At 40.6% G+C, this 13,769-nt stretch overlaps 1 protein-coding gene across 3 annotated transcripts in view; it reads right to left on the minus strand.

The window, feature by feature from the left end:
• LOC124645649 overlaps nucleotides 1-13,769 on the minus strand; it is a 114,360-nt gene that overhangs the window by 25,524 nt on the left and 75,067 nt on the right. For all 3 annotated transcript variants that reach the window (XM_047185476.1, XM_047185477.1, XM_047185475.1), the window contains 7 exons: nucleotides 8,491-8,697; nucleotides 7,476-7,604; nucleotides 6,837-6,954; nucleotides 6,053-6,751; nucleotides 3,966-5,524; nucleotides 3,706-3,848; nucleotides 2,870-3,073 (listed from right to left, as the gene is read on the minus strand). In XM_047185476.1, coding sequence (XP_047041432.1) covers nucleotides 2,870-3,073; nucleotides 3,706-3,848; nucleotides 3,966-5,524; nucleotides 6,053-6,751; nucleotides 6,837-6,954; nucleotides 7,476-7,604; nucleotides 8,491-8,697 — 3,059 coding nt within the window. The remainder of the gene's footprint in view (nucleotides 1-2,869; nucleotides 3,074-3,705; nucleotides 3,849-3,965; nucleotides 5,525-6,052; nucleotides 6,752-6,836; nucleotides 6,955-7,475; nucleotides 7,605-8,490; nucleotides 8,698-13,769) is intronic.

Raw genomic sequence — 13,769 nt, forward strand, 5'->3', positions numbered from 1 at the left:
AGTCTGCCCGTGGCCATGGATGCTGTAAAGCATCCGAAACGTCGGGTTAAATAATAGTACCTATGTAAAGTAATTTTATTTGCAAGACTTTGGGATTGCTTTATTGGATTGCTTAGGGTCTTCGATGTATTTATCACAGGATGCATATGAAAGCGATAGTACAGACCTACATTTGTGGCCAACAAAAAAAAAATCTAAATATGTATACTTAAGTATTTTACACATAAGTAAAACGTGCTTATTTATGTAATTTGATATTCTAGTCTGCGACGGATGTTTCTATCTAGCTGCCTTTGTCAGTTTTGCAGTTTGTTGCGTATCGCTTGTCTGTCACGCCGAGAGTTATTGCTATGCAGTTATTTTTGCTCTTGATAAGAGTATTTATAGATCTATTGCTAATAAAGAACTTCAATAACTCATTGAATGTATCAATTTATTATTATTTCCACTTGAAATTATTTGAAAGTACAATAACTTGACAAAATATTTTATTAAAGGTGAGGAAATGGTTTCAGGCCTTTGCGTTGATTAACATGAAGAGCTTGTCGAGATTATTATTGGAATCATCTGGTTGTATTAGGCATGTAAGTCACTTTGAAAAGACGTGCACGCACATGTGCCGACTTAGGCAATAAGAATGCTATGTTTATTCCTATCATCATGGCGCATAAGTACCACAGCATGACATCATAGGCACGGCTACAGTTTTATGTAAGTATTGTTAGTTCTCGCCATGCTAATAGGCAATTTGCTTGCTGAACTATCTATGTACCTATATGCATGTTAATTACCTGTTTGTTGTGTAGTTACGGTAAAGGACGATTCTAATTATACAAGCGGTTAGTATTTTGCATGTGGGTGTACATACAACCTGGAAATTGTAATATAAATACCTATGTATTGAGTATTTCATTTCATAATGTGTGCATGTAAATAGCTGTATACATTTATGCCTTTTGTTAGTCATAAGGTTTGACAAAATGAAGTTTCTCCTTAGGACTCCGGTGTACTTTGTTGTCCGCCTGTTCGTCTATTGCCACACTTTACCTCAGGGGCCCGATTCTCCTAATTGTAATTAAGCAACATACGATTCACGTTCGACTCGATTCGACTGAGATCCGATCCCGACTCGATTACGATTGAAGCGTATGTACGCTATTTTTTCTTTGAAATAAACGTTTTTATCCTTTTCTGTCATTCAATAATGAATCATTTTGTCTGCAAATGATTTACGATTGCAAAATGATTGTACAGCAAACTACCGTATAGAGCAAAATTACAAAAATAGCAGACCAATCGCACTCCAATCAAATGTCAATCGAATACGATTGGTCTTTTATTAGTAGCAGAATGCCCGATATGGTTAAAACTGCTATTGCGATCATATTGCGATTCGATTTCTATTCGATTTTGACAGTATTAACTTAGGAGAATCGGGCCCCAGGATTGTGTGGAGGTATGGTTTTGAATTTGAACGGTGCAAGATCTACGGTCCAACGTTGTTGAGAAAAAATTATAAGCTTATGTAAAAAATAGTTCACCATTCATTTTGTACCAATTTGGTGTAGGCCTCCTGCAACAGTTTAAAGTTTACTCAATTTGGGGCTGTTTTGATCCAATTTTTGCGACTTTGGTGATGCCATCTTTCCATCTCATCTGCAGCCCTCCGACGGGTCTTTTGCAATCAAACGGTCTCCATTCCAAGATTGTTTTGCACCAGGAGTCCGATTTTTGGGTTTATGACCGGACCAATTCAGTTTTGCAGCGCTTCGTACGTAGGACTTTTGATTTCTGAGCCATTATTGTATATTTGTCATTCTATCTGTGAGGGTTACTCCCACTAATTTTCTCAAGGTGGTTTGAGTTTTTGGAGCTCAGCCTTAGTTGTTACCCTATTCCTTTCAGTCTTTTTACTTCTAAAAAATGGCTTCCAGTACTGGAGGGAATAGTTTCGGTGAGACTCGATCTTGGCAACTCCTCTTCTAACTTTGACAGGTTACTTTGTTGAGAGATTTCTATCTGTAATTTTGCTTTGCCACACACAAGTATGATGTTAATAAGAGCAATATATCATTAACCTACTCATTTCGAAGTAGTGAAATCTGATATTCTGTGCTTTTTTCTATCAGCAACCCCCATAGTGAAGATATGGTCCACTGTACTCGAGCCTTGTTTAAATCCTGTCTGTTCTTTGGGTTGATAGAAATACTGTTTCCTTGTTTGACAACAACAAGTAACAAATTGATTAACAAAACGAGTTTGTATGTTACAATAAGAAAAAAATAAAACAACGGGTTGTGCATTTTTGATAGTTATGGAATAATTTTACGGACAACTTATGAAGGTCTTACCAAAGGATTTCCACATCTGTCGGCCACGTGGCCTGTCGCGAGTTTATTTATATTTTTTCCCCATCACAAAAACTTTTCACGTTTTCACTTCAAAAGTGATGAATCTTTTAAAAAAATACCATGATGAATTCGCTTCTGGAATTATCACTACATCACTACATAGTATAAAACAAAGTCGCTTTTTCTGTCCCTATGTTCTCGTGTCCTTTTGTACGCTTAAATCTTCAAAACTATACAACCGATTTTCATGCGGTTTTTTAAACAGATAGAGTGATTAAAAACGAAGGTTTATAAATAGTGGGAAAATATTGTTATGCCGTGCGAAACCGGAGCAAGTCGCTAATTTATATAACTCTACGTACGGAGCCCTCAGTGGGCGAGACCCATTTCAACTTGTCCAGTTTTGTTTCCTATGAGAGGGGTAATCTGTGAATGTTAACTAATTTTATTTGCCGACCTTACTCAATAAACCCTGTTTAACAAACACAAATTATTTTAAGATTGGTAATCTAGCTAACCTATTGACTGTATAGAATTCATGGTGTTATTCCGTGGGGGCCCGGTGGAGTTCCTCGGTGGGGTGCGCGGCACATCACACCCGCGCGCGAACACGGGCGTCTCCGGGAGGCTAGCAGAAGTCTGCAAGGGCCCTCGACCAGTGGCCGCAGCTTCACCTCGCTGGCGCTGCAGTGTTCTACGTCTGGCTCCACTGGCTCCGATATCTGGAAGTAGCGTCAAAAGGTTTTTAGAAATACAGCAATAGGTAATACATATAGGTATTCGTTCACTCGAGTTCATTTGTACACACGTATTCGAGGTGGTGTAAATATAGGTTAAAAGGCCAGGAGGGTTTTAGAAGTTTAGGGACTTTTAGAAGTCGAATCGAAAGAATAGAAGAAGTGTGATAGAAGAGTGGCGGATTTTGGTGAAAATTTACATTGTGACTACATAAAGAATCCATTCCTCTATGTAAGAAATACTGTAATAATATTCAAACATTAACCTTTTTCGTTAATACTTTCGTTAGTAAACGAGCAATCCTAAAAATTCTTGGCAAAGTCTGACTGGTCGTTGACAACAACATAGATATCATAATAATTCGAGAACGACTGGTTAGACATTCAGGTCAGCTGAAATTACAAAACAAGACCTACTTCCCACGTCAATGCATTTTGAAAACACACTTTAATTAAGTTATTAACCGTGGGAAACGATGCTGTAAAATTCACTCAGAAAGTTGAGTAATTTTGATGCTTGCTCCATGAAATGAAATACAGGTTTTTTTTACTTTATATCCTGAATAATGATTAAAGTAGGCGTCCATAGGCATTAATAAGTGTATGCGCTACTGTACCTGTCGGTAATGTTCTCCTATCGGTGGATCCACTCTTGAAATTACTGCTCCTTCTGTTTTTGTTGTAGCTGGTTTCCATGGATCGCGTTTTAAGGCTATTTGTTGTGTCACGATGCGGTGGTACCGCAGGGGGTTCTGAAGGCCTGAGGAAAATGTCATAGGTACATTAGAAAGGACACACTTTGTATTTTTATTTCATAATAGATAATTGAAAAAAAAAATATATAATCTTTATTAGGAATGAATGTCACCTCACGTACCTTCTCCTTGACTCCATCGTTGGGGTTGGTAACGTGTCAGCTTTCTTTACATGACGTTTCTCGGAGGGCTGCATAATTTCTGTATATTCATCTTCAACCTCCTGCACGGGCGAGGGAGGTAACGGAGGGAATTTAGGCGACTCTGGGGTTTGCGGTAGGGGGCCCATTTCATGACCTAAAATAGGCGATGGGGGTAACGGCAGCGGCGGGTGTCTGTAAGAATGTTCAATTATCTGAACATTCAGGGGGAAGTCACCGCCGCTTGACACGGCAGAGTCTGACGATGACGGCTGGCGCATCAAACTAACTGGCACATCTTTGGCGCTTGTAGATTTATGCATACTGTTCGACCGCTTCGAACGGTCACGCCGATCTATCGACCGCTGATTCTGTATTTCATTGTGACTCGACGATTTCTGTATATCATGTCTCTTTTGTCTCTCTCTAGAACTATAACGGAAATTGTTTTCTAATATATCTTTAGATACGTCATCACAGTATTCATCCTTATGGATATTCCAGTCTTTAGGTATATATGGGGTAAAATGTTTTTGGTCCCGACCTTGACTTAATATAGCGCTAATATTGTTTTCGATCTTGCGGAGCGGCGAGGTGTCGCCGCTGGAGCCGGGCTCGCCGCTCTCGGCGTCCTCCTCCTCCTCCACGGTGGTGATGAGCGCCTGGCGGCTGGCGCTGTTGCTGTCGCCGTCGGCGCCGAGGCTCGGCAGGGACACTACTCGCACCATGTTGGGAGGCACCGTAGTCAGTTCATTGACGGTTTCGTTGCATTCCGTCGGGGGCGTCTCCTCAACTTTTCCTTCTCTGATAAGTGACTGAATATTGTCAAAAGTCGATGAATACTTCTTGAAATCTGTAAACCTATTTTGTGGCGACAGTTTAGTCTGCACTTTAGCTGTATGAGGACCTTTGTCATTGATTGATTTTCTACTTTTGGGACTATGACCGAAATACTCTTGGGCGATATATCTATCTGGACCGTTATTAAGATCTAAACTTAGACGAGATTTTGGCGACGTTATTTCTTTACTCAATCTAGAATTCGGTGTGCAGAGATCTATACTATATCTAGAGTTTGGAGTGTTAAGCTCACGACTCAGTCTGGAGTTCAAATCAACACTGTAACGAGATTGAGGCAAACTTAAATCTGAGCTCGGCCGGGAGTTGTATGAGCCTACTGATCCGGAGCCACTTATTGATATGCTCGAGCCGTCTATCGACTTATCAGTGTCTAAACTTCTATTCAGACTGTGACTATTGAGTAAATTGGTTGGTGATTTATTAGTCGTGTTCTTGTTGAAACTTGGTAACTGTTTTCGATTTTTGCCTTTTCTGATGACGTATGTTCCACACGCTAAATCTTGTGCTCGCCGAGTTTCTTGTTCGGCATCTGAAGTAGGCGACGCGAGAGATTCACACTGTGTTAGTGGAGGGGGCGGGGGCCAGTACTCCTCGCCCCAATCATCGTCTACTCTTTGTGGTATTGAGCTTGTGCTGGAGTGCGACTGATCTCCTGACTTTCTTCTTCGGCGGCCTATGACCTGAAACCAATTATTTTAGATGAATGAAAAGGGGCCAAAAAAAAGTCGTGGTGCCTTGTGGGTAAAGGACCAACCTCTCAAGTATGAGGGCGCGGGTTCGATCCCAGGTCAGGCAAGTACCAATGCAACTTTTCTAAGTTTGTATGTACTTTCTAAGTATATCTTAGACACCATTGGCTGTGTTTCGGATGGCACGTTAAACTGTAGGTCCCGGCTGTCTTTGAACATCCTTGGCAGTCGTTACGGGTAGTCAGAAGCCAGTAAGTCTGACACCAGTCTAACCAAGGGGTATCGGGTTGCCCGGGCAACTGGGTTGAGGAGGTCAGATAGGCAGTCGCTTCTTGTAAAGCACTGGTACTCAGCTGAATCCAGTTAGACTGGAAGCCGACCCCAACATGATTGGGAAAAAGGCTCGGAGGATGAAAAGGGGCTAAGAAGAGCTAAATATAATTTATTTGGATTTAAACTATATAAAGTCAACGATCATAAGTGAAATAATCTAGCCGTATATGTACTACTTAAATTTACCTTTGTGCTCCCTGGTGTAAGTAGAGGGTCATCACCATCGAGTGACACTTCCCAAGCAATGGAATTGCGTTTCGAAGGCGTAGTAACAGCGGGCGGCGGCGGCGGGAACGACTCCTCCAGCGAATCGTCCGAAAAGTGCTCTTCGTCGTTGCTCTTACTGGAACTTCTCCTCTTACAGCTCACAACCACGTCCTCCGTAGATCCTCTACACACTTCTCTATGTCTCTCCATAGAACCGGCGAGAGTACGCGGAGGTAATTTCCCCTTGGGTGATAACATTTCACCGTCCGACCTGCTATCGCGTTTCATACTGCTCTTTCTTTCTGAGCTTTTTGTGTTGGAGGGTGATATTTTTGGAATATTGTACGTCGGTGAATGCGATTCCTTTTTGAACTGTATGTTAGGGCCGGGATATATTGTGACTGGATGTTCATTGTATGGTTTGTCGTTGAATTCGCTCGAGAAGCCCATGAAGGGGAATACTGGGGGATTCTCGACACTTGGTGACTTTTTGAGGTTGGTGGGCGGCGCATTGTGGCGCGGAGGCAGCCAGGCGGGCGCTGTGTCGGGCTGCGGCGGCCGAGCGCCGTGCTGCAGCGACGCGAACCTATACGGAGGCACTGGGGGCTGCTGAAGGTGGAAGCCGTTAGCTTCCGTGTCTTTTTCCCATCCATATGGGCGTTGGTGCCTGGTTTTCGGCTAGAAAAAATAATGTTGTATTGTAAAAACGTATCGTAACGTATTGTAAGGAACTTTGTGATATATTTTTTTATAAAGGACTTACAAACGTGGTCTGTGTAGCTGTAGTGATGCCATTGACGCTGATGATGGAATCCAGTCTCTCCTCTGCTTCCCGTTGTTCTACTGATATTGTTCGCTTGGCCGAGTTCGCTGGTGACACTCTGTAATTTTTATAGAAAGTCTTTAGCATAAGCTTTGTTTTTACGTAGTTTTCGTACGATGGGTCATTGCAATAGGTAGTATTATATTTATATATACAGGAATGAATTTTATCCAGTGCGCAAACTTTGTCAACTTATAGTTAAATAAGTTTTATAGATACGTATATTTTTATTTTGTAGTGTTTTAGTACAAAAAAGAAAAGTTAATGATATCGAAAGATGTTTATTTTGTAACCGATTGTACGGTCACAGTCATCATAGTAGGCACGGCGGCAACGCGAAACCGGTTTACTGACGCGAGCGCTGCTCCAAGCGCGTAAGAATAGTTGGTATCCATATTTTGCTGATTTTAGGGCGGACAAAAGAATGAAAAAATAAATATTTTACTGATGATGCAGATATGTTCTGTTAATGATTCTGAACCACCAGTTTTTTTTTTGCGCACTGCTTAAAATTTATTCCTCTATGTTACATATTATTTTAGTAATGGGGTAATAGTTAGTAATGGTTTGTGTACTTACTTGGGCAATAACGTGGAAATGATTCGCTCCGCCTCTTCGGGCGGCGGCGGCGAGTGCGGTGACGGCGGGTCCGGGGGCGAAGGCTCTTCGCGTTCCTCCGTCGGACGGAATCCCAGCGCGAACTTCGCTCTGGAATATACCACATTAACAGTTATTTTTGTTGTCAAATATTTATTGAGATATCAGGACCTGTATGGTGGTAAGAGTAACCTTATTCTCGCTGTGGTTCTTCCGTCCATCCCTTTGTTATAAGTATAGTTTCTGGCGTTATTTAAATCTCCTGCCTATGTATTTTATACTGTTTTTCACTTCAGCCGTGGTACTGTAGAAGAGGTTGTGTGCAGAGAACTGTTTAAGCAACAATAGCCGTACGGCTACGGTTGGGCTTAACTACGTATAAATAATTACGTATTATCATTGTCTATTGTCGTCGTATTTGCATTAGATATTATTAGCACAAGATACTATATTTGAACAAGTCATTTGAATTTTTTTTAGGAGTGCTTAATTTTCCTGTTGGTTTGATGGATAACTGTTAAACTAGAGTGCATCGATTAGAAGGTTTCCAGTGTAGTTGGTCGTGCACCTACAAAGGAGTAAAGCAGAATTTATGTGTATCTAATACTAGCCGTTTTTTCGCGGTTTCACCCGCGTCTCGTGGGAGCTACTTCCCGCACCGGGATAAAATATAGCCTATGTTACTCGCAGATAATATAGCTTTCTAATGGTGAAAGAATATTTAAAATCGATCCAGTAGTTTTTGAGTTTATCCATTACAACCAAACAAACAAACAAAGTTTTCCTCTTTATAATATTAGTATAGATATATTTTTAAATGTTATTATGTTCTTGCACATAGAATCATATTGCACATAGATGAAGTATCTTTACACATTTGCGAATGTGGAAGCACCCCCAGTGGTGGATGATGGTTTGTAAACAAACCTTTGTATCACAGCATACTTGTTTTGTTTGGGAGGAGTAACGTGCACTTAGAAAGCGATTCGTTCCTCACCTTCTCCCGTTCATGCTCATATATCCATCGTCCTCGGAAGTGTGTCCCGCGAGCGGGGAGTCGTCGTCGGTGGCGGGGGTGGCGGGGGTCGCCGGCGTGGCTGGCGTGTTCGGCGCGCGCGCCTCCAGCGACCGCGGCTCGCCTTCGTCGTACTCGCTCAGCACCTGGTCCAGCAGTTCCAACGAACGCTGCACGTCGTCGCACCCGCTGAAATCACGAATGTAATAATTTAGGAAACTCATTTGTGGTCTACGAATGGTGGAAGAAAACGAGGTCTCAAATCTGGATAAGATGATGAATGACGCCATTTCCGGAGCTAATCTGTGATATATTTAACGGATCTTAATGCTATTGGACCTATTGCAAAAAAAGCTAGTTGTTGATCAAGATATAAAAAAATAACTCTTACAAAATACCAAACAGAGTTTTATAATTTCAGCATAATCATTTATGAAAATTTAATAAGTAAGCATATAAAATAATAAAACATTAGTAGGGATTAATCTTCTACCAAAGCTTTTAACAAAATATAAGAAATTGAAATAGGATTTATGATAAGCACGGAGTGCTTACTCACAGAATTCGTTTTATAGCAGACAAAATCCTAGACCGAAATATGGATAACTAATAGGGATTCAAAAAGGTTCAATAAACCTAAGGCTTGATAAAATCCGCAAAATGGCCGCACACCGGTCTGTATTTCTAAATGCTGAGCCATTTTTTTAGAAAAGAAATAAGGGCCTCGTTCCTAAAGCTCAGTATTCAATAAAAATCGAATTCAATAACTCCGAGTCACCGCAGCACTAGAGCGAACCCAATTTGCAACCGTGCAATTTCCGTGATGGTTTTCTAGTTGGATTGTCATACTAAATAAGTCAGTATAACAAGTGGCGAGCGAGGTCGCACCACTCAATTCCCCGAGATAATGGTAAATTGAACTCATTTCCTCACGAGGACTGGCCCCGCCTCGAGAACGCTTCCTTAACTGTTCCATTAGAACCGAATTAGAGGATAACGATATAGTTACATCCTTATATCAATCAAGCCTGACGTGCTTCATTGATTCTATCTAGAGGAAACTCAGGAACGTGTATGTACATTTTGCTTCTATATCTGAAATAAGACTTTATCGGAATATGTTATTTATCCTCGAAAATAACTTTTATCTATCATCTTTAATATCTGTCTACTTCGCAATGGAATTATTACCTATATTGTAGTCAAAAGTTTTTTTTTGCCTAGCTGTATAATAAATTCATCCTGGCATTTACTTAAGGTGGGCTGTGGGGTGGGTGGGTTGTCGTTTTATCCCTTACCTATTGCTGTATTTTGTAGCCAGTGTATTGTTGGAAAGGTCAAGGAAAATAACGAAAAATACCTATCGGTGTAACTTTGTAGAATAGCCCTGTTATGTAACGTAAACAGCTATTTATTTGTAATTATTCGTTTACTTACAGCACATTAGGTGATTTTTTTAGCTTATTAAACAGCATAGGTATATTTTTATGGAAAGCATTTCTTCCCTGCTGAAAAGTGGTTGTAGTGGGAAGCACAAAGCAACGCTTTAGATACAAGAGTGCTCTTTGCCATCTCTCGATAAGCCGTCACCGAGTGGCGGGGCCGCCGGCCGGCATGCTCTTATATTTGCTCAATAAACTACACTACACTGCTTAAAATGCAAGGATCGACCTCAAATATTTTTCAGCTTCATTCATTAGTTTGATATTGCAGGGAACTTACAAGATATATCAACCATTTAATACTAAGTAAAAGAGAGAGATTGAGATCCTGTTTTTGATTTATTTCATAAATAAAGCATGCGGTGGTTAAAAGCTCAGGTAGAGTGTCGGGATAGCTTGAGGCGGGATTTTGTAAAATTCTTGTTATGAATTCTTGACACGGAAAATCCGATATTTGGCGAAGTCGCTATCTCGATGGAGCGGCTTGTCTCCTGCGGCGATCTGCCCCGATCGAGAGGATCATTAGTGTTCACCTCACTAATGATCCGCGCTGCACGCTCGACCGTAAGGACACCAACAATCAAGTGGAAACGTTTTTTTGGTAACACTCTATTGGTTCAATTTATTTAGAACTCGGTCTGATAAAACTTTTATCTTAAAAGATTGTAGTTTGTTTTTTGAAAGGCTTTTAGTGGTAGGCGTGAAAGTAAGAAAGTAAAATTACAGCTTATTTTTATACAGAGGCACGTTACATTGCTTTGACTGCTTTATGTCAAGAAATACAATCCCACGCAAGTTTTGTTACCAAAACATATGTAATGTGCGACGTAGGTAACGAAATACTGCAAGGTTTTGTGAGGCATACATTTAGCTGGTAACTCAATATCGGTTCCGCATCGGGCGCGTACGACTCGCGGAAGCCTACTTGGCTATGCTCAGTTGTGCCTTGTTAGTGTGTGTATCGCGTATTGCATTGTATCGCCCAGCCTGCCACAAAGCAGAGCACTCAGCATGAGTGCCGCGGCGGGCGCGTGCCTGCCTTTGTTTTATTTCACCCACACTCCTGCGCTTTCGAAACTTTTAAGAGGAACTTCAAATTGCGTTTCTCCTTTTAACTGGAGCTGGTTTGTGCTGATTAGTTGGTCGGAGTCAGTTTAGTTGGTAATTTATTTATGTTAGTGGTCACGGTATTTTATTCTGTTACAGCGTATTCTATACTTGTGGTTAAGTTGACTTCTATCTACGTTCCTGCGTGGAAGAGTTGCTCTTCAATAAAGTTAATAAGATGTGCGTGGACGTGTCAACGGCAGGCCTTTATCTTGATACGGTAAGGCAGGTACTATTTATGCGGAAATGAGTGCAGCGAGGCGGAAGTGGAAAGCAACCCCGTGTGGCACCCCCGCGCGGCACCCTCGGCCGTCGACCTCGCGTACGTACGCCGCGCTGCCTCGCTGCCTCGCCACTCACAATAACAACTCAATGCCGTCGGCCTCTCAACACGGCCTGCTATACAAAATCTCTTGAAGATCAATCGAACCTGAACTCACAGCTACACTGTCAACAGATGGCGTAATGCAGTGCTGCGTACAAAATCCATCTGCGTTATACCTACTTGAGCTTTCCCTTTTCAATATCAAAAGATTTTTTGTTGTAACTGATCTAATCAAGGGCTGAGGGATAATGTTGCGTAATATTAAATTATATACGGTTTCATTACGTAGATGGGTAGGTTTCAGGTAATAAAGTTATTTTTTATTGAATGATTAGGCACGTACAGATGTATAAACTAAGTATTAACTGCTACTAGCTATCTTTACCAAAACAGAGAAGGATTTACGGAGATTTCATTCATTACATTAACAACAGAACAGCGTAAAATTCTACCGGGTAAACGCGGTTTAAGACGAGCAAACCCGAATACTTGGTAGGAACTTTAAACTTTTTCAGTCGGAACATAATTCAACTAGTTGTTAAAGTGTACGGAAGTTGGCCAATTAGTTGCTCGAAAGTTTTGTTGCTATTGTTCCTCAGGGGATAAACACGTAGCGGTGCTTTTAAAATAATTGAAGTCAAGAGAATGTCCTGAAGCTTTCGGACAGTTTGCCTCATTTCATATGCTTTAAGTAAATTAACCGTCAAACCGAAAGCTTTCATTAATTAAATTCAATATTTAACCAAGCCAAATTCGTCCGTGGCACGGAATGGTCCCAAAATGGATAGACACGATAACATTGTTATCTAAATAATCTTGTTCCGTTATAACTATACTTGATGTTTTTCTTTTCTCTATGGTTCACCAAACACAGTTTGATTGGAAGGCGCGCTGTACAAACAAAGCTACTATTTACTTTAGATAACCGATCTACAATTTAGACGTTATATACTGCGATGGAAAGCTTCGTGGATCCCACGCTTATCTTATACTTATAGGAGTTAATGTATCAGTGCTTTTCATCTTGTGTGAATTGAGTTCAAGCCAACCTAAATCAGTGTTTTATGAGCAAAATGTTTTGTATAGAAAAATGGTTAGCACTTACAAAAACTAATCTCTCGTTTATAATATAAGTGTAATTTTTGAAGTATACATAATTTGGTACACTTTAATAGAAATTGCCTTTAGCGACTTTCAAATTGTTCTGGGCCCGTTTGGTTGTCTCAAACCAAGTTAGAGTTGAATTGAATAGCACTGACGCATGGACAGCACACGTTTTAGTTTTTAATGTAAAATAAATCTGTAACATATAATAAAATATCGAGTTACGTGACCGAAATACAAGTGATCGGCTCGTTTGTCAATTTTCCGGAGAGCGCTTTCACTAAAATGAAAACTGGTTGTCGTCTGTGAATAAGTGTCGTCATCGTCAATGGCGTTCTTTGAAGGGTTTTTGTACAAATATTGTTTTTCGACTACAAAAAATCATTAACAAAAACGCAAGTTGTTTATTATTAACCATTTGGTAACGTACATCAGCTGCTGACTCATTTTCGTGACCATATTGTCTGTACAAGACTAGTGTTTTGTATGATGCATTTTACGTATCATACATTGGTAGTGTAGGTACAGTACAGTACATATATCTACACAACTTTATGATATTTGGCATTCTGAAACTGGGAGCGAACAGTTTTAATCGAATTCTGTGAAACAGGAAATTGGGATACAATAAAGGATGTGCTTACAATACTAACGATGTAAATAGGCAAAGTTGTAAACCCATATCAGTCGTTTCATCAAACGCAATGTCATTAATTTTGTAGGCTCGAGTACACTCGAAAACAAAATAACTTTGTTACATTGATACAGTTTTGTCCGTGACGGTCTCATCCTCCGAGCCTTTTTCCCAAACTATGTTGGGGTCGGCTTCCAGTCTAACCAGATTCAGCTGAGTACCAGTGCTTTACAAGAAGCGACTGCCTATCTGACCTCCTCAACCCAGTTACCCGGGCAACCCGATACCCCTTGGTTAGACTGGTGTCAGACTTACTGGCTTCTGACTACCCGTAACGACTGCCAACGATGTTCAATGACAGCCGGGACCTACAGTTTAACGTGCCATCCGAAACACAGTCATTGGTGTCTAAGATATACTTAGAAAGTACATACAAACTTACCCGACTTAACTTGTCCGTGACGGTCTATGCCTAACTTATTCAGGTCGGTTCGATCCCAAAGCACTTACTTACCTCAATGTACTTAACACACATGATTGAATCACATATTATTATATTTTTGTGCTCTATAAATAAAAACTAGAGTATTTTCCCTGATGCTGTTTGTTTTACTATCAAAAACAGGTACGTATGTTATAAATAAATAAA

The sequence above is a fragment of the Helicoverpa zea genome, chromosome 3 (genome assembly GCF_022581195.2).
Source record: "Helicoverpa zea isolate HzStark_Cry1AcR chromosome 3, ilHelZeax1.1, whole genome shotgun sequence".
NCBI classification, from domain to species: domain Eukaryota; kingdom Metazoa; phylum Arthropoda; class Insecta; order Lepidoptera; family Noctuidae; genus Helicoverpa; species Helicoverpa zea.